The sequence below is a fragment of the Salvelinus sp. IW2-2015 genome, linkage group LG18 (assembly GCF_002910315.2).
Source record: "Salvelinus sp. IW2-2015 linkage group LG18, ASM291031v2, whole genome shotgun sequence".
Classification (NCBI taxonomy): Eukaryota; Metazoa; Chordata; class Actinopteri; order Salmoniformes; family Salmonidae; genus Salvelinus; species Salvelinus sp. IW2-2015.
Window position 1 is genome coordinate 62,763,105 of NC_036858.1, and position 22,004 is coordinate 62,785,108.

The window sequence follows — 22,004 nt, forward strand, 5'->3', positions numbered from 1 at the left end:
GCCAATCTAAACCATGTACTTGAAACCACCTGAAATTAAATAATTTTATATCATCAAAGTGTAATAGGATATGACCAGCTACTACCTACTATACTGGCTATTGGGGAATACTCACCTAATCCCTCCTTCTGCCATGTGATTTTTGATGGGCTTGGTGATGGTCATTTTGCCTATGGGCCCAGGTTGCGGACCCTGTAAAAAGACAGTATAAGGGCACTATTCTAAATCCAATCATGAGACGATTTAAGTTTTCATTAAATCATTTATTACCAGCCGCTGTGATTGTTATGATGTGATTATAAACATATGATGTTGATATGTGGTATAGCTATTAAAACATACCATAGTCCTTGGCTTATGCCACTGCTGCTCGGCCTTTGTGCAGCTGTGCACAGGTGGGACGACTGGTGTTCCCATCTGGGAATAGTGTGCAGACTGGAATAGTAATGCAACTGTGTGGTTGCATAGTGCAGTGCCAGCAASACATGAACAGTGATGTTTTCATTGTTACTGGCTCAGAGGGCTTCAGTACAACCTATGTGGGGATATAAAAATAAAATGATTAGACTATAAAATCACCCAACATGTGTCACGACCAGCAAACACACATGACTGGCACAACATGCAACAGCCACTAAATTCATTACAGCAATACGGGTTTAAACTTTTCCATTAAGGGTATATGCCCTTGTTTAAATGTAATCTAATGCGTCCAACATAACAGAGTTTACATAAACAGCAAGGAAGACAACTGAACAATTACTACACTAAGAACGGTTTCATAGACATGGGTTAGGCCTAGTCCTAGACTAAGCAATGCCTCTTAATGTATATCTTCATTGACAGGAACTTCTTAGTCTAAGACTAGGCTTCATCTCTGACTGTGTAACCGGCATGTACAGTCGTGGTCAAAAGTTTTAAGAATGACACAAATATTAATTCCACAAAGTTTGCTGCTTCAGTGTCTTTAGATATGTTTTGTCAGATGTTACTATGGAATACTGAAGTATAATTACAAGCATTTCATAMGTGTCAAAGGCTTTTATTGACAGTTACATGAAGTTGATGCAAAGAGTCCATATTTGCAGTGTTGACCCTTCTTTTTCAAGACCTCTGCAATCCGCCCTGGCATGCTGTCATTTAACTTCTGGGCCACATCATGACTGATGGCAGCCTATTCTTGTATAATCAATGCTTGGAGTTTGTCAGTATTTGTGGGCCTCTTGAGGATTGATCACAAGTTCTCAATGGGATTAAGGTCTGGGGAGTTTCCTGGCCATGGACCAAAAATATCAATGTTTTGTTCCCCGAACCACTTAGTTATCACTTTTTCCTTATGGCAAGGTTCTCCATCACRCTGGAAAAGGCATTGTTCGTCACCAAACTGTTCCTGGATGGTTGGGAGAAGTTGCTTTCAGGGGATGTGTTGGTACCATTCTTTTTCATGGCTGTGTTCTTAGACAAAATTGTGAGTAAGCCCACTCCCTTGGCTGAGAAGCAACCCCACACATGAATGGTCTCAGGATGCTTTACTGTTGGCATGACACAGGACTGATGGTAGCGCTCACCTTGTCTTCTTCCGGACAAGCTTTTTTCCGGATGCCCCAAACAATCGGAAAGGCGATTCATCAGAGAAAATTACTTTACCCCAGTCCTCAGCAGTCCAATCCCTGTACCTTTTGCAGAATATCAGTCTGTCCCTTTTGTTTATCCTGGAGAGAAGTGGCTTCTTTGCTGCCCTTCTTGACACCAGGCCATCCTCCAAAAGTCTTCGCCTCACTGTGCGTGCAGATGCACTCACACCTGCCTGCTGCCATTCCTGAGCAAGCTCTGTACTGGTGGTGCCCCGATCCCGCAGCTGAATCAACTTTAGGAGACGGTCCTGGCGCTTGCTGGACTTTCTTGGGCGCCCTGAAGCCTTCTTCATAACAATTGAACTGCTCTCCTTGAAGTTCTTGATGATCCGATAAATGGTTGATTTAGGTGCAATCTTACTGGCAGCAATATCCTTGCCTGTGAAGCCCTTTTTGTGCAAAGCAATGATGACTGCACGTGTTTCCTTGCAGGTAACCATGGTTGACAGAGGAAGAACAATGATTCCAAGCACCACCCTCCTTTTGAAGCTTCCAGTCTGTTATTCGAACTCAATCAGCATGACAGAGTGATCTCCAGCCTTGTCCTCGTCAACACTCACACCTGTGTTAACGAGAGAATCACTGACATGATGTCAGCTGGTCCTTTTGTGGCATGGCTGAAATGCAGTGGAAATGTTTTTGGGGGATTCAGTTCATTTGCATGGCAAATAGGTACTTTGCAATTAATTGCAATTCATCTGATCACTCTTCATAACATTCTGGAGTATATGCAAATTGCCATCATACAAACTGAGGCAGCAGACTTTGTGAAAATTTATATGTGTGTTTCTCAAAACTTTTGGCCACAACTGTAGTGTGACAAACAGCTGACTTTTCACCCTACACTCAAACTGTGTGGTTTCTCATTTTTCCTCATGGACCTGTAGGGGCAAACCCTTATGCTGACCTCTCCTGTCACTTTGTCCCTGTTCGAAACTGTTTGGAATAAAAAGAATGAGCAATCATAATGTTAGCTAGGTACTGTAAAAGGCATGTCTTAAACTACGTTACAGCTTTCAGTAAACGTCCTTGTCTGGTCTGATAGGCAACTTGGCTATACATAGTTGAAAAGGTAACTGGAGACAACGTTTGAATCCTTTTTTCCACTTGGAGGTTGGTGCTTTGTTATTTGTCTTGGACAGACGATGTACATCCGTCACTGTAATCTTTGGCAGCTCTTGCAAGCGCCTTGAGTAAAACAGTGCCATGTAGGGTGGGGGGCGTTGGCTAATTGCCAGCCACCTTACTAGTTAGAGCGTTAATAGCTAGCTAGCTAAGAGACAAAAAAAGACAAAGAACACAATAATTGAATTACAAAAATCCCTAACTGAACGGATAAAAATAATTTTCAACAAGAATGATAAAAAACGCTATAGAAATATGATTATATTAATTTACTGAGATAATGATAGAAGGAGCAACTTCGATGCTAGTATGGCTACAATCAAGCGACGCTGGGCCAATACCCGGACGGCGCTGGGCCAATTGTGCACCACCCTATGGGACTCCCAACTACGGCCAGTTGTAATACAGCCTGGATTCGAACCAAGGCGTCTGTAGTGACACCTCAAGTATTGAGATACAGTGCCTTAGACCGCTGCGCCACTCGGGGAGCCCCAGATATCTGTGCTTATTTTCTTTGGGTAATATGGAAAAGGCTTCAAATTGGCTTTCCATTTTGTCAGACAAAAGCAGACACCTATCACGAATCTTTCCGACGTTGGTATTATAATTGTGTGTGAATACCTGGCAGTAATTGTCTAGATCAGCCAGGGTTGGGGAAAGAACCAATGGAAAAACAAGGCGCTAAGGGGGCGGGACAGGCTACTATACAAACCTTGTGGTCGTGAAAAAAAGTTTMAGTTTTCTCAGTTCATCAACATTTCGTTGTACATGTGATTTTTTTTTGTCTTCTGTTGAACTTGGACGCGTTGACAAATCTTGTCACCTTCATATATCTGCTCCAGCTTTAACTTTGCAAGCGTTTAGAAAAGTCGAGAAATATGTCTTATTTTGAGATTCCGGAGATTTTCAAAGCTCTGCTTGAGGATCCCTTCACTATTCCTACCCTTGATTACAACGGTAAGAAGAAGCGAAATAATCGTATTTTTTGTGTGCAAATTGTCAATAAATTGCATTGACTGAACGATCAGGAATAATGTTTTCCCAGCGCTGTAGTAAATGAATCCACGCGCGACAATGTTGCAACTCAAAACATATTTGATACAGTACCTTTGTTTTCAATAAATGTATGTTAACAGTCTCTTCGACTATCAATACAATATTTTGGAGTGATTTCTCCCTGCGTATCCTATATATTGCGTAAAATCAATAAAATCCTGGTGCCATTTTGACAGTGTCAACTAGCCTTGGCAATTTGGTTACAAGAAAGACCTCAGATTAGCCTAGCGTGTAAGAGCATTGGGCCAGTAACCGAACGGTGGCTGGTCCGAGGTAGGCTATAGGTTTAGAGCGTTGGGCCAGTAAAATACAGATTGCTGGTTCAAATCCCCGAGCCGGCAAGGTGGAAAAATCTACCCTTCTGCTCTTGACCAAGGCAGTTAACCAAACCACTGCTCCCCTGGCGTGGATGTCGATTAAGGCAGCCCCTGCACCTCTTTGATTCAGGGGGGTTGGGTTAAATGCGGAAGACATTTCGGTTGAATGAATTCAGTTGTGCAATTGACTATAGCCTTGTTCACACTGCAGGCCTTAACGCTCAAATCAGTTTTGGACTACTGACTGTCCAAACACCAAATCGGATGTGTGTGTTTTCAAAYAGCACTTAGTTCATTTGCTGACATGGCTACACTAGTTGTCATAGTAACGACGTGTGTAGGCTGATTGGTGGTGCTCATGCTTCCTATCACTGAGAAGTTCTATAGAAAGCTAAGGACGTTTAATGGACGTTGGACGTTTCCCAGTTGCTTTGAATGTTCATAATTTATTACCACTTTTAAAGCCTCAAAGGATAAGATGATCCAACTTTCAAAACKAATCATTTTTGGCTAGCCACAGCTGTCAGCTAAATAGCTAACTATCGAGGTAGCTGTGCGCAGCGCCTCCAAAAATGAATCTATCAGCACTTAAGTCATTGCACACATCTCACCTGCCAGGCAGTGCGAGGTGGGATATGTATTTTCCAAAACATGCATCCTGTTTGCAACAAGGCGCTAAAGTAATACTGCAAAAAATGTGGCAAGGCAATWAMATTTTTGTCAATACAACACATTACTGAGTACCACTCCATATTTTCAAGCATAGTGGTGGCTGCGTCATGTTATGCGTATGCTTTTAGTCATTAAGGACTGTGGAGTTTCTTTAGGATAAAAAATACACATAACGGAGCTAAGCACAGGCAAAATCCTGGAGGAAAACCTGGTTCAATCTACTTTCCACCAGACACTTTGAGATTAATTCCCCTTTCAGCTGGACAATGATCTAAAACAGAAGGCCAAATCTACACTGGAGTTGTTTACCAAGAAGACAGTGAATGTTCCGAGTGGCTGACTTACAGTTTWGACTTAGATCTGTTTGAAAATCAATGGCAAGACATGAAAATGGTTGCCTAGCGATGACCAACAACCAATTTGACAGAGCTTGAATAATTTTGAAGAGAATAATGGACAAATGTAGCACAATTCAGGTGTGGAAAGCCCTTAGACTGACCCAGAAAGACTCACAGCTGTAATCGCTGCCAAAGGTGCTTCTACAAAGTATTGACTCAGCAGTGTGAATAGTTATGTAAATTWGATATTTCTGTATTTCGTTTTCAATACATTTCGAAAAACATTTTCACTTTGTCATTATGGGGTATTGTGTGTAAATGGGTGTGGGAAAAAAAATCTATTTAATACATTTTGAATTCAGGCTGTAACACAACCAAATGTGGAATAAGTCAAGGGGTATGAATACTTTCTGAAGGCACTGTAAAACCTAATGATGCAACCTGTCCACATACAGTAACAGCTGCCAGGCAAGCACTTGATAATGAAATAGTCAAATAATATATACTGTAAACACAGAGCTCACTAATCTTGTGGTACCCTCTTCCAATATCCAAACCAATTGCTGATTATTAGACACATTCGCACAAATGTTTGTGAGGCCTTGGGAGACACTGTTAAGTACATAAACTCAGCAAAAAAAGGAACGTCCTCTCACTGTCAACTGCATTTATTTTCAGCAAACTTAACATGTGTAAATATTTGTATGAACATAACAAGATTCAACAACTGAGACATAAACTGAACAAGTTCCAAAGACATGTGACTAACAGAAATTGAATAATGTGTCCCTGAACAAAAGGGGGGTCAAAAGTAACAGTCAGTACCTGGTGTGGCCACCAGCTGCATTAAGTACTGCAGTGCATCTCCTCCTCATGGACTGCACCAGATTTGCCAGTTCTTGCTGTAAGATGTTACCCCACTTCCACCAAGGCACCTGCAAGTTCCAGAACATTTCTGGGGGGAATGGCACTAGCCCTCCGATCTAACAGGTCCCAGACGTGCTCAATGGGATTGAGATCCGGGCTCTTTGCTGGCCATGGCAGAATTCCTGTCTTGCAGGAAGTCACGCACAGAACGAGCAGTATGGCTGTATGAGCAGTATGGCAACCGGTCAGGATGCTCTCGATGGTGCAGCTGTATAACTTTTTGAGGATCTGAGGACCATTGACAAATCTTTTCAGTCTCCTGAGGGGGAAAAGGTTTTGTTATGCCTTCTTCACAACTGTCTTGGTGTGTTTGGACCATGATAGTTTGTTGATGATATGGACACCAAGGAACTTGAAACTCTCGACCCGCTCCACTACAGTCCTRTTGATGTTAATGGGGTTCTGTTTGGCCCGCCTTTTCCTCTAGTCCACGATTAGCTCCTTTGTCTTGCTCACATTGAGGGAGAGGTTGTTATGGTGGCACCACACTGCCAGTTCTCTGACYTCCTCACTATAGGCTCTCATCGTTGTCCACTGTTGTGTCGTCAGCAAACATAATGATGGTGTTGGAGTCGTGTTTGGCCACGCAGTCGTGGGTGAACGGGGGGAGTACAGGAGGGGACTAAGTACACACCCCTGAGGGGCCCCAGTGTTAAGGATCAGCGTGGCAGACGCATTGTTGCCTACCCTTACCACCTGGGGGCGGCCCATCAGGAAGTCCAGGATCCAGTTGCAGAGGGAGGTGTTTAGTCCAAGGGTCCTTAGCTTAGTGATGAGCTTTGTGGGTACTATGGTGTTGAACACTGAGCTGTAGTCAATGAACAGCATTCTCACATAGGTGTTCCTTTTGTCCAGGTGGGAAAGGGCTGTGTGGAGTTCGATTGAGATTGCATCATCTGTGGAGCTGTTGGGGCGGAATGCGAATTGGAGTGGGTCTAGAGTATCCGGGAGGATGCTATTGATGTGAGCCATGACCAGCCTTTCAAAGCACTTCATGGCTACAGATGTGAGTGCTACGGGTCTGTAGTCATTTAGGCAGGTTACCTTAGTGTTCTTGGGCACAGGTACTATGGTGGTCTGCTTGAAACATGTAGGTTTTACAGACTCGGTCAGGGAGAGGTTTAAAATGTCAGTGAAGACACTTGCTAGTTGGTCTGCGCATGCTTTGAGTACACGTCCAGGTAATCCATCTGGCCCCGCAGCTTTGTGAATGTTGACTTGTGTTTAAAGGTCTTGCTGACATYGGCTACCGAGAGCGTTATCACACAGTCATCCAGAATAGCTGGTGCTCTCGTGCATGCTTCAGGGTTGCCTGGCTTGAAGCGAGCAAAAAAGCTTGTCTGGTAGGCTCGCGTCACAGGGCAGCTCGCGTCTGGGTTGCGCTTTGTAGTCCGTAATACACTGCTAAAAAAAAAAAGGGAACACTTAAAGAACACAATGTAACTCCAAGTCAATCACACTTCTGTGAAATCAAACTGTCCACTTAGGAAGCAACACTGATTGACAATAAATTTCACATGCTGTTGTGGAAATTATAGGCAATTAGCAAGACACCCCCAATAAAGGAGTGGTTCTGCAGGTGGTGACCACAGACCACTTCTCAGTTCCTATGCTTCCTGGCTGATGTTTTGGTCACTTTTGAATGCTGGCGGTGCTTTCACTCTAGTGGTAGCATGAGACAGAGTCTACAACCCACACAAGTGACTCAGGTAGTGCAGCTCATCCAGGATGGCACATCAATGCGAGCTGTGGCAAGAAGGTTTGCTGTGTCTGTCAGCGTAGTGTCCAGAGCATGGAGGCGCTACCAGGAGACAGGCCAGTACATCAGGAGACGTGGAGGAGGCCGTAGGAGGGCAACAACCCAGCAGCAGGACCGCTACCTCCGCCTTTGTGCAAGGAGGAGCACTGCCAGAGCCCTGCAAAATGACCTCCAGCAGGCCACAAATGTGCATGTGTCTGCTCAAACGDTCAGAAACAGACTCCATGAGGGTGGTATGAGGGCCCAACGTCCACAGGTGGGGGTTGTGCTTACAGCCCAACACCGTATAGGACGTTTGGCATTTGCCAGAGAACACCAAGATTGGCAAATTCGCCACTGGCGCCCTGTGCTCTTCACAGATGAAAGCAGGTTCACACTGAGCACGTGACAGACGTGACCGAGTCTGGAGACGCCGTGGAGAACGTTCTGCTGCCTGCAACATCCTCCAGCATGACCGGTTTGGCGGTGGGTCAGTCACTGTCTCTTATACACATCTAGATGTGTATAAGAGACAGCCCCTTGTGAGACCATATGCTGGTGCGGTTGGCCCTGGGTTCCTCCTAATGCAAGACAATGCTAGACCTCATGTGGCTGGAGTGTGTCAGCAGTTCCTGCAAGAGGAAGGCATTGATGCTATGGACTGGCCCGCCCGTTCCCCAGACCTGAATCCAATTGAGCACATCTGGGACATCATGTCTCGCTCCATCCACCAACGCCACGTTGCACCACAGACTGTCCAGGAGTTGGCGGATGCTTTAGTCCAGGTCTGGGAGGAGATCCCTCAGGAGACCATCCGCCACCTCATCAGAAGCATGCCCAGGCGTTGTAGGGAGGTCATACAGGCATGTGGAGGCCACACACACTACTGAGCCTCATTTTGACTTGTTTTAAGGACATTASATCAAAGTTGGATCAGCCTGTAGTCTGGTTTTCCACTTTAATTTTGAGTGTGACTCCAAATCCAGACCTCCATGGGTTGATCAATTTGATTTCCATTGATAATTTTTGTGTGATTTTGTTGTCAGCACATTCAACTATGTAAAGAAAAAAGTATTTAATAAGAATATTTCATTCATTCAGATCTAGGATGTGYTATTTTAGTGTTCCCTTTATTTTTTTGAGCAGTGTAGTTTTCAAGCCCTGCCACATCCTACGAGCGTCAGAGCCGGTGTAGTATGACTCGATCTTAGTCCTGTCTTGACTCTTGCCTGTTTAATGGTTCGTCGGAGGGCATAGCAGGATTTCTTATAAGCTTCCGGGTTAGAGTCAGGCTCCTTGAAAGCGGCAGCTCTAGCCTTTAGCTCGATGCGGATGTTGCCTGTAATCCATGGCTTCAGGTTGGGATATGTACGTACGGTCACTGTGGGGGTGACGTCGTCGATGCGCTTATTGATGGAAGCCGATGACTGAGGTGGTATACTCCTCAGTGCCATTGGATGAATCCCGGAACATATTCCAGTCTGTGCTAGCAAAACAGTCCTGTAGCATAGCCTCTGCGTCATCTGACCACTTCCGTATTGAGCGAGTCACTGGTACTTCCTGCTTTAAGTTTTGCTTATAAACAGGAATCAGGAGGATAGAATTATGGTCAGATTTGCCAAATGGAGGGCGGGGGAGAGCTTTGTATGCATCTCTGTGTGTGGAGTAAAGGTGGTCTAGAGTTTKTTTTTTTTTCTCCTCTCGTTGCACATGTGACATGCTGGTAAAAATTTGGTAAAACTGATTTAAGTTTGCCTGCATTAAAGTCCCCGGCTACTAGGAGCGCTGCTTCTGAATGAGCATTTTCTGGTTTGCTTATGGCCTTATAGAGTTAGTTGAGTGCGGTCTTAGTGCCGGTCTGTGGAGGTAAATAGACGGCTACGAAAAATATAGATGAGAACTCTCTAGGTAGATAATGTGGTTGACAGCTTATCATAAGGTACTCTAACTCAGGCGAGCAATACCTTGAGACTTCTTTAATATTAGACATTGCGCACCAGCTGTTATTTACAAAAAGACACACACCCCCACCCCTCATCTTACCAGACGTAGCTTCTCTGTTCTGCCGGTGCAAGGAAAATCCCGGCAGCTCTATATTAGCCGTGTCGTCACTCGGTGAAACATAAGATATTACAGTTCTTAATGCATCGTTGGTAGGATGATCGTTAATCGTAGGTCATCAATTTTATTTTCCAATGATTGCATGTTAGCAAGTAGGGCGGATGGTAGTGGGAGTTTACTCGCTTGCCTATGGATTCTCAGAAGGCAGCCTAATCTGTGTCCTCTTTTCCGCCGTCTTTTCATCACGCAAATGACGCGGATTTGAGCCTGTTCCCGGGAGAGCAGTATATCCTTCCAGTTCGTGGTGAGTAATCACTGCTGTCCAGAAGTTATTTTCGGTCATAAGAGATGGTAGCAGCAACATTATGTACAAAATAAGTTTAAAAATAAGTTACGAACAATGCAAAAAAAACTAACAAAATAGCACAATTGGTTAGGAGCATGTAAAACGTCAGCCATCCTCTTCGGCGCCATTTTATACTGTATATTAGGACTATTAACAACTTTTCAATAATTTGTGAAGCATCTATGAAGGCCTTGTAAAGGATTTATGAAGGTGTCATAAAGACATAGCAGTGGACAGCATCTCTGTTTTCTCCTCTTGTGCTGTGGTGTGGATGCTGGACTAGTTCTGTGTCAGAGGAGGCTGGTGGGAAGAGCTATGCTATACTGACAGTACAGCACACTCTACTCTTGCAGTAATGCCCCTTAAAAACAACTACAATACATGAATGCTGTCCTTGCCTCTGCTTGATCAGTTTGAAAACAAATGTTTGACAACTCGCAATTTAGAATAATGTTTTTAGTAAGGGCTTGTGCATTTGGTTTTCATGGTGTATATCAGTGGAGACTGCTGAGGGGAGGACGGCTCATAATACATTTTTTAAATGTTTTATTTATTTAAGTCGGTTAAGAACAATTTAAAAAATAAAGAAAATTAAAATATAGGACAAAACAAACATCACGACAAGACACCAACACTACATAAAGAGAGACCTAAGACAACAACATGGCAACACAGCATGGTAGCGACACAACATGACAACAACATGGTAGCATCACAACATGGCAGAAGCACAACATGGTAGCAGGACAAAACATGGAAAAAATATTATTGGGCATAATAATGGCTGGAATTGAGTATAATGGAGTAAATGGAATGGTTTCAAACAGATTAAAACCATGTGTTTGATGCCATTCCATTTGCTCCATTCTGGCCATTATTATGAGTCATCCTCCCCACAGCAGCCTCCACTGGTGTATATGCATATGACTTATTATTATTATTTTTTAACCTTTATTTAACTAGGCAAGTCATTTAAGGACAAATTCTTATTTACTATGATGGGCCTACATCTGCCAAACCCGGACGACGCTGGGCCAWTTGTGCGCAGCCGTATGGACTAGCCCATGTCTGAATATATGTAGGCTGTTTAGTGTCTAGATAAGTGTAGTGTGTATAGTAAAGTATCATGCTTAATGTGAGTGCCTAGCACAATATCGTACGGAGATGTGTCCATAAATACAGTGACTGAAAAAAACGTGTCACGGTAAAATGCCAGTAAAATAGCGACACCTGTCTCAAATCGCATAGCTCCGCACCTCCCCCTGGCAATGCAGCAGAGCAGACCGGTCGTTCACGTGTACTCAATTTGAATAGTAGGCGCTCACTGCGCAGTCTTCATTGGTCTCCGTGTTTTTTTTTTGCATACGATGATGGCACGTGTTGCCATGTGAGAACGAAGCGAATGAACCAGGGCTCGGTTTCCTTTTATTTTAGGCTTAAAATTATTTTGGGAAACCGGAAAATGTGTTACTCACAATTGCTATGTTATATGGCATAGGCTAGACAATAAAACAAATGTTATTTTYTCACAAAGGAGTCATACCGCCTATAGATTATTGTTTGATGCCCTGAATAGCTGGTAAAATAAATAGGCCTAAAAACACATTTGTTCCTAGAGAAATTGGGGCAATTGTCAAAGTACATTTTGACACTGCATGCGYAGCTGTAAGGTACTGTCACTACACACCAACTCTACCAACATTTGCTTTCCTAAGTGACTGTCTAAGTCTAACGTATGGATATATATATCATTGAGGTTGTTCCACCCTCCCAACACGTTTTCCTCTAATTTATGCAGGGTTACAACAGATATATAATTCGGTCAACCAATGGTATATCATACCTTGCCTACGTTGCTCAGAGAATGTTAATATTCATAATGTAATAGATGAAAAGCACCAATCAGAACAGGGTTATTGTATATTTTCTACTCAAGRGGTGCGGTTTCTGTTGACCAACAAAACGTTTTTTGTTACGTTATTTGTGGAGTCAGGTCATAYTCTGAAGAGGTAGTCTAATGTCGTGTCGTTCGCTGTTACATTGTAACATTTAGCCAAATTGCAGTTTCTCTAACGGATACTTTTGTTTCACGGAGAGGATATTCTGTTACATTAGCCTATGCTTCATTGTTGAAAGAGCATATCTTAAAATTTGTTTTTTGCGTAATTGCCGTAAAAAATGTCAGGAGAGCCGATCACCACCCCACTGGAAACCTTCATGGGGTCACCGGGTGCTTTTCCYGTGGTATTGAAGAAAATAATGGAAATGCCCCCACCGAATTTACTCGAGGGCGACGATGGTAAGTCTACTCTAGATGCTTCTCTGTGTGGGGTTTGTACGCATCGTTTGTTCTAGGAAAATAACTGAGAAGAGGCCGAATTGTGCCGGAGAAAGCCGAATGCGAATACAACGTATGCAATGTAGGAAATTGGTACACAGAATCACACCCTTTCTGTCTGTTTTTATAGTGTTATTATCTACAAGAATTCAGCTATCCCTTCATCTGAATTGAAACTAAAATTGGGTAGCTACACTTTAATTATGGGGTTCGCAGACAGCACACCATTTTTAATGTCAAGTGCACAAGTACAGTGAAATGCCTTTCTTGCAAGCGCCAACAACAATGGAGTAATCAATATCAATGTAGCACTAAAAATAACAAGGTTAGTTGACAGTAAATTCCTCTCTAAACCTCATCACAACTCCGTAACTTTACTGGAACCACTATTAGTAGGTCACATTTTTCTGTCTAGTAGTGTCAAGGTCCACTTTAATACCAAATTCTGATGTAGTATTTCATCATATCTCGTCCATTGTTTGAAACATGAAGCCTGCATGATCATACTTGTGGGCTAGATTGTCACATGGACCACTTTATTTATTTATATATGTATGCATGTATGTATGTGTGTGTTCTGAGTGTTTTATCCACAGCCATTTACAATCTACTGAATTACCATGTCAAATAAACCCTTTTCCAATGACTCTTCTCCTCCATTTGTTTTATCCACCCTGCCATAACTCATAAAATAACCAAKGCTTTTCTGTTTTGCTGCCACAGACAATGACAAGGAGAAGCTGCTTATGGGGGACAATGTGGACCTTGAAGGAGGGAGTGGGATGGGTCCATCGGCCGCCCTGACCCCTGCCATCTGGGATAAGACTATCCCGTACAATGGGGAGACCTTCCACCTGGAGTACATGGACCTGGAGGAGTTCCTCATGGAGAACGGCATCTCCACCTCGCCCTCGTCCCTGGACGATGCGCTCAACATGGAGAATGCAGGGAAGACCGAGACGCCCACCACCATGGCAGCCAAGCCCAAGAGAGCCCCAGCCGCCCCCATTTCCCTGCTGCCCATCCTGGAGCTGGATCAGTGTGAGGAAGAAGGTGTCACTATCACCCTCAACAGTATTGACATCGCAGATGACACAGGTAGGCCAACATCTGTGAGACCTTTAGAGCCTTATGCATTTACATATTAGTCTGTTAGTGTTGTTACACTGGTAGTTACATGGTATAATGTGTAAGTAATACAAAAAGTGAGAAAAAAATGCATTAAATATCAAAGTAAACCAAGTAAGTTGTTCTCGGTTCTGCCATAGACAGTCAGATAGTCTGAGCACCAAGGACACACATGTACAGGGAAACATGCTGGTGTGTTTTGAATGTCATTCAAGGCAGTATGCACTGTCGCTGGCGTAGATGGTGGTGAAAATAGATCGTAGCTATGCTGACCAACAGACGTGGGCTGGGCTCCGTGGAGGCCATCGTTATCAAATATAGAAGTCTTTAACTTGATGTCTGCCAATTTGAGTCACTGGATTTATTCTAATCTACTCCAGTTCAGGATATAGCCAAATATATGGTTCTGGAACAGGACTTGCAGTCTCGCATAATAGAATGCCTCATTTACACCAGGAGCATTTATTTATCAACCCGTAAAACTGATAGTAGCATTTGCACATTAACCCAAACGGTATACTTGAACCCTAATGCTTGGTCACCTGTGTCTCCCCCACAGAGGTAGTGACAGACAAGGACAGGCTGACCCCTGAACCCACCGACCCAGAGGAGATTGAGGTGGACGTGAACTTTGACCCAGATCCTACCGACCTGGTCCTGTCCAGTGTTCCTGGAGGAGAGCTGTTCAACCCACGCAAACACAAGTTCTCAGAGGAGGAACTCAAACCTCAACCAATGATCAAGAAGGCCAAGAAGGTGTATGTACCTGAGGATTCTAAGGTAAGTAAATCAGAGACATGGAGAATGGAAATGTGGGTTTGGTATGTAGGTAGGTGTACACAGCTTTTTCTAATTCCAAGAAGAGGAATTGGATTTTGTTTATAATTTTTTGTTGTTGTAATATTTTATTTTGTATTCCAGTACCATCAGTTAGTTCATAGAGCATTCAGCCATTTTGAAGGTTGCTTTAAATAACTTATCACCAGTGAGGGAAAAACAAGTTTGCTTTTCAAGGATGCTTTCAATAACTTAGCAGCGACATTGAATTGAAAGCATGCCCTCAGCATCAAGATCGCTTTCAATAATAAYCTTGTTCTCTCTCTCTTTCTCCCGGTACTCTCTGCTCTTTCTCTTTCCCCCTCTACACCTGTCTCTCCTCACCAGGATGAAAAGTACTGGCATAGGAGGAAGAAGAACAATGTGGCAGCGAAGCGTTCCCGGGACGCGCGGCGACTCAAGGAGAACCAGATCACAGTGCGGGCGGCGTTCCTGGAGCGCGAGAACACGGCGCTGCGACAGGAAGTGGGCGAGCTACGGAAGGACTTTGCCCGCAGCAAGAATGTCGTGGCCCGCTACGCGGCCAAATTCGGAGAGCTGTAAGGGACCAAACACAGACAACCGCTGGCCGGTGCACACAGATTGCATCAGCCAGTCACTTTATTTTGGTCAGGTCACTATGTAGTAACATCCTTAGTTTGTGGTCAGGAATCAGTTGTGAATACCCACTGTTGCGCTTCATGTGAAAATGAAATGTTAACCCTCCCCTCCCCTCTTCACCTTTTTCTCTTTTATTTCAAGTGCACCGCTGGAAGACAAGTAGGCTACTAATGATTTTATTTGTGGCGAAACAGTGAATAAATGAGTCGAATGGATTGATGGATGAGATGATGAAGAAGAACAGGAGGAGGAGGAATGTGGAAGACCCCTGCTTATTGTTTTTAAAACTTGTGTGAGTACATTTTCATATTTAGGTGCTTATTTCAATGCACTGCAATGAGTGTATTTTTGGTCATGTTTTGTACACCATTGGCCAGTAAAAAGATAATTGTGTTCATATTTTGAGGGATTGAAATTGGTGGGGTAAGGGTGGGTGACATTTTACTAAGTAAACTGAAAAGGATTTTTATCTTTTAGGGTTTTAGTCTAAACTAGTATGGCTTATACTTTTACTCTAAACTTTGGTCTCAATGGGACTTCCCCTGCAAAAAAAAGCAGGTTAAATAAAATGCATAAATAACCATCAAATTCAATAACTCAAGTTAATCAGGGGACTATTACTGCTTGGTAGAAGTTTTAAAACCATGTTAGGAAGACTTTCATTACAAATCTCTTCCTGTACAAGTACATGTTAAAACTTGCTCCAAACTGTACATAATGATTTGTAATATTTTAAAGTCTCTCTGTCTTCAGTCTATTGTCCACTGCTCTTGGATCCTTGTCATTTCAAGGAAATTGATTCACTCTTCAGGTTCTCAGTGTTTTGTGGTTTTTATTAAGAAATGCTTCAAAGTGGTGTACAGTATAGAACCCACAAAAAAATGTAAATAGTAGCAGAGCTATATTTTCCAGACCTTTTCCTTAGTTTGAAATATAACTCGATATAAAAAATATTATAAACCAGTTGACTTACCGTATCTATGACATAACTGTGCAATTTATGAGTTTTCTGCAGTTAGAGAATGTGTTCAACCAAAAGTAAAACTCCAACCTTGCTCCTGTTTACTACTTTGGAAAGCAATTTATCCAACTTCTCTGGGACCTTGATCTTCTACAGACATGCAGATATGGACAGTTACCACACTCAATGTAAAAAGGTGAAATGTTATTGTGCTTGTGCTCCGTCTGCAATGAGTAGAATATATTTTAGTTACCTCATATGAAACCGGAAAACGGGCTACACCTGAAATTTGGTTAAGTTTGTGTATGTTGAAGTTTTTTTAAATAGCTTTTGATAAATGTTGCTGTTTTTGAAATTCCTTTTGGTAAAACCAGGAGGTTTCTCAACTCATCCATGTGGTTTGAACTGGGCCTCAGTTTCAACAAGGACCTCACAGTGTCTTCAGCCGAGTCATTGCGATGCCCAGTGTCTGTTTACATTACCATATCAGACCCCAAAACTCAAGTCTCTTTTCAGGGTTTCTGTCTCCTGGGTTTTGCCCTTTGGCCTGTGTTTCCTTGTTACCAAGCTCGCTTGTCACGTTCCTAATACCTGCTGATGTAATAAGAGGAAAATAGGTGATTGCAGTGCTTCCAGCTCATGTTTGGGAAATTCTTTGAAGATTTACCTTTGGAAAGTAGTCTGGATTTTATTTTTGTAAAGATATTTGATAGTTGGTTTTGTGTGTGTTAACAAATGAGAACCTCATTCAAATTGAAAGATTCATTTATTGGTTGTTTGCTAAATCTGGACAAGATAAGACAACCCTTTGTGTGTTAGAGGTCTTCCAGTCTTTAGACTTCTCTCTAGGGTCAGTTTCCAACTAAAGTCATTGTTACCCTGGCTTAAATAACCAGTATTTTCTGCTCTTATATATGAATTCCGTTGGCCGTTATAATACACTATAACTGTAGGTCAGTGCTCAACGCTGATATCTGCACAAAATTATGTGTAACATCATCAGGGCTTTCATTAATAATGTAGGAAAGCGTTCCAAGATTTTGATTTGGAAAAGCTGGTAGACGATGTAAGTTTTTTTTATGGAATATAAAATAATATATTGATTTCCATAAACCAGTAAACAATGTCAGTAAAACACTGACTTGATTGGGTTACCGCTAAACATTAGCACACTTCCTGACATGTTCAATATTTTTTGGGGAAAAGTATTATGCTACAACCTGCTACAACATTTTAAGAAAATGTGCACATATGTTATACAACTGGTGCAGGGAAAATTCTTAGAACTGTTGGAGAATTATCTAATCTTTTTTTTAATGTTGTATACAAATTTTGTGGCATTTTATGTGTGGATAACATATGCCCTGTATATGAATAAAGCATTGTTGAAAACTGAGCACACAGTGAAGGTGTTGTTTGGTGGCTAAATTACATGTCTGTGTTTTAAGTGTAATATGACACCCGGTCTCTCTGCAGTACTATCTACTTTCATGAGGCACTGGGTAAAAGCTGACAGACATGACAGTCTTTAGAAGAAACCAGCCAGACAAAGGAACACTCCATGAATAACCTTTCAGGACAGAATTTATCCATTGACTCTTTTTTGGCATTTTACTTGGTCTTAAAAGAAACCTTCTGTCCATGCCAGGGGTTGTGTAACACATTCAGTCACTGTTGTATAAGCCTCTCTGAAACAATGCCATCTGTTGGGGGAGATTGGGAGGAAGAAATGATGAGGAACTGGCCAAGAACAGCAAGTAATAGGGCTTGATTGAAATTGCAGCCGACAGTGCAGACGACTATCGACTGACAGATGTACAACGAACCTTGCATCATAAATAACTACTCATTACTTATTGTAGATCAGTCGGTCACAATTGACCCATGATACATGACGTTTTACCTGGTTGAATCAATGTTATTTCCATGTCATTTCCACACCAAAAAAATCAGTGTGACGTTGAATCAATGTGGAAAACTGATTGGACTTGCAAAAGGTCAACATTAGGGCATTTTACTTGGTCTTAAAAGAAACTTCTGCCCATGCCAGGTGTTGTGTAACACATTCAGTCACTGTTGTATAAGCCTCTCTGAGACTGGGAGAAACCATGAAACCAGATGTCAGTTCAATGTCTAGTTTAGATTTAGTTAAACTCAACCAAAGGTGTAAATCTAAACTAGACATTGAACTGACATCTGTGCCCAGTGGGTAGTCCATGAGGTTATGCGATGGAACCAACCATAGTTAGAGGACTTTATATTTGTCTCATTATGGTGTCTGTGACAGCATAGGCAGCACTGTAGAGGAGTCATAAACAACTGCATATGTGGAGTGTTTCTGAAAGTGGTGTTGCAAAATAATTGGGAGGAACAACATATGTGGGTGTGTGGMAACATAATAGCTAATTGGACAGGTTGGTTGATACTCAAGTCTGTTTTGTTACTTCCTCATAGCATTTTAGCTAAGCCTAACCCTAACTCTTCTCCTAACYTCCCATGTTAATAATCCTAACCAGTTTAGCTAAAATGCTACAAGGAAACAGCAAGCAGCCCCAAAGTCCCTCACAAACTTCTACAGATGCACCATTGAGAGYATCCTGTCGGGCTGTATTGCACCATCCACAACTTCAGGGCTCTCCAGAGGGTGGTGTGGTCAGCCCAACACACCATCGGGGGCACATTGCCTGCCCTCCAGGACATCTACAGCACCCGGTGTCAAAAGAAGGCCAAGAAGATCATCAAGAACCTCTGCCACCTGAGCCATGGCCTGTTCACCCCACTACCATCTAGAAGGCGGAGACAGTACAGGTGCATCAAAGCTGGGGACGAGAGACTGATAAACAGCTTCTATCCATAGGCCATCAAACTGTTAAACAGCCACTGCTAGACGGCCTCCACCCAGTACTCTGCCCCTCAATCACCAGCCGGCTACCACTGGGTACTCTAACCTGCAGGTAGCATATACATTTGCATACAGTCCTCTTGTTAATAGCCTTGTTGCTCTACTTGTACTCTGTTATAGTATTGTGTACATTGGACTGGATTACCTTTGTTTCTCCTGTTACAGAACCACTACTATTCCACTATCTCTCCCACTTTGCATCCCATGTTCATCTTCTACTGTGATTGAATAAAGTTCCGGGGTGTATTAACTCTTGGACTGCTTTATTCCCCTCTAACCGGGGGCGGTGTCAGTGAGTCACAAACCAGTAAAATACTTAGAGCCGGGTCGCTCTCTTTCACATTTTGGATGATTGTGTGCTTGTGGACATTTACTGCATTGATTGATAGGAACTGGGAACATGGGCATTTCGCTGCACCCGCTAAACTGTGTACGCAACAAATACAAATTTATTTGTCTTGCGTTGCAACCAATCTGCCCAATTTGCTGTTGTTTCCATATATTGACCCTCCCACTTATTTCGCAATGCCCACTTTCAGACACATGGTGCTTTTATTTTTTTACCCCTTTTTTGTGATATCCAAATTGGTAGTTAGTCTTGTCCCATCGCTGCAACTCCTGTACGGAATCAGGAGAGGTGAAGGTTGAGAGCCATGCGACCTCCAAAACACGACCCCGCAAAGCCGCACTGCTTCTGGACACACTGCTTGCTTAACCCGGAAGCCAGCCGCACCAACGTGTCAGAGGAAACACCCTACAGTTGACGTCCTTGTCAGCGTGCATGAGCCCGACCGCCACAAGGAGGCGCTAGAGCGCGATGGGACAAGGACATCCCAGCCGGCCAAACCCTCCCTAACCCAGACGACGCTGGGCCAATTGTATGCCACCTCATGGGTCTCCAGGTCGCGACCGGCTGTGACACAGACTGGGATCGAACCCGGATCGGTAGTGACGCCTCTAGACCGCTGCGCCACTCGGGAGGCCACATGGTGCTTTTAAGTTAACTGTGAACTTGTAGAAAAAAGTTCAAATCATGACGTCAGTCATCTTCAGGTCGAAATGTTAGAGCTCTAGAAATAGGCCCAAGTGCCTGACTTGGAATTCCGAGTTGAATGACCGTTCAAAACTTATTTTTTTCCCCAGTCAGAGCTAGTTTTTATTTTCTCGAGTTGTTTTGAACGCGGCAATACTCCACGTATGCAGTTACCCATACCTGCCATTGAGGCCATCTCCGTTTTGAAGAAGTCAATATTCTTATTTTGTGTTGAAAAAAAGCATAAAGGTTAAAATGGTGATTTACTGTCACCCGCAGWGCTGGAGTCCCGAATCACATCTTGTCATTCATTTGTGGCCACTAGATGGCGGTGATATAGCTTAAAGCCATTTACAAACAACACAACTACATTAGAAGACATCCTAACTTTAGTGGTGTAAAGTACTAAAGTAGTTTTTGGGGGTATCTGTTCTTTACTACTTATATTTTTGTCTACTTTTACTTCACTACATTCCTAAAGAAAATAATGTACTTTTTACCCCATACATTTTCCCTAACACCCAAAATTACTCGTTACATTTTGAATGCTTAGCAGGACAGGAAAATTGTGAAATTCATGCACTTCTCAAGAGAACACCCCTACTGCCTCTGATCTGACGGACTCACCAAATACAAATTCTTTGTTTGTAAATATGTCTGAGTGTTGGAGCGTGCCGCTGGGTCTCCGTAACAAAAAACAAAAACAGAAAATGGTGSTGTTTTGCTAAATATAAGGAATTTCAAATGATTTATACTTTTACTTTTGATACTTAAGTATATTTTAGCAATTACATTTTCTTTTGATACTTAAGTATATTTAAAACCAAATACTTTTAGACTCTTACTCAAGTAGTATCTTACTGGGTGACTCACTTTTACTTGAATAATTTTCTATTAAGGTATCTTTACTTTTACTCAAGTATGACAACTGGTACTTTTTCCCACTACTGCCAAACTTCCCCTCACAGTCCCTTCAGTTTCGCTAAAGTCCCGTTAGTTTGGCTGCTCAGCCTACCTTAGTTATCCATCAACCATCATAAACCTGCCATTCCCAACCAATCAGAGCGATTGGAAATGCGCATCTGGACACTGCACCCGCCCACTCAGGTCAGCGTTATCGTCATCCGAAGGGAGAAGACGCATGTTTCGTAGGACTGTTTGTCGACAGTAACACGAATGTCTGAATGTTGTGTGTGCATCGAAATAGCCATAACAATAAGATTCCAAGCCATTCGGATTACCAAAACCATATAAACATCTTCAAAGGAAACAGCTGTGTCTGTGTGTGGTGGTGACTATCATGAGTACAGTGATGGTCCTCAACATCATGTTCTAACTGGACAGCACTATTGAGGACAGAACCAACCCATAAGTTAAGTATATAGCGGGTGAGGGCATTTACAGCCGACTGCACAAACAGGTGAGGGCAGATCAGCCAAAAGTTTTTACGTGGTCCTTCTTACCGTATTTAGTGACCAACAGTTTTTTTAACATGGTACGTCATTTCTCCGGACTTAGCGACCAATAGTTTTTACAATACGTCTATTTTCCATAAAATGTTCGAATTTACAAACTAGTTTTCATTGGGAAGGCAGATAAAGCGTTTTTACAAAAAACAATCACTTTGGCATGTAAAAACTAAACGGGTCCTCTAACTCCACCATTAAACCGATAAACAGTAGAATACAGCAGTGTTGTGGAAGCACATGCTTTTAAGAAATTAGCATGCAGAGGTTTATTAGATTCGCAAGTGATGGAACCATCCCTGAAAATCTCACCTAAACCACGAGGGCACCCCAGTTCACTGTTTGGGGAATAGAGATTTGTGGGAAACTATTGCCAATCTTTCCTGATGGTAATTCTTCCCAGTTCTAGTTTCATTATATGAAATGAGATTTCATTCATGTGTAAAACTCAGTGCATCCCATAAAATTATGAACACTAGATAATTAACCAAATCTACAGGGAAAATGCAATCATGTGCATAGCAG

General features: G+C 42.7%; 1 protein-coding gene across 2 annotated transcripts; it reads left to right on the forward strand.

Moving 5' to 3' along the window:
- Positions 1 to 3,495: 3,495 nt before the first annotated feature.
- Positions 3,496 to 15,877, forward strand: LOC111977749 (thyrotroph embryonic factor). Of its 2 annotated transcripts, none has more exons than XM_070448643.1 (5): positions 3,496 to 3,716; positions 13,276 to 13,650; positions 14,240 to 14,460; positions 14,845 to 15,056; positions 15,259 to 15,877. In XM_070448643.1, exons 1-5 carry the CDS (start codon positions 3,638 to 3,640, stop codon positions 15,278 to 15,280), a joined length of 909 nt encoding a protein of 302 aa, XP_070304744.1. In that variant the 5' UTR covers positions 3,496 to 3,637; the 3' UTR covers positions 15,281 to 15,877. The 2 variants fall into 2 exon arrangements, with proteins under 2 accessions (XP_070304744.1, XP_023863105.1); XM_024007337.2 differs by lacking the exon at positions 3,496 to 3,716 and adding an exon at positions 12,175 to 12,513.
- The last annotated feature ends 6,127 nt before the right edge of the window (positions 15,878 to 22,004 follow it).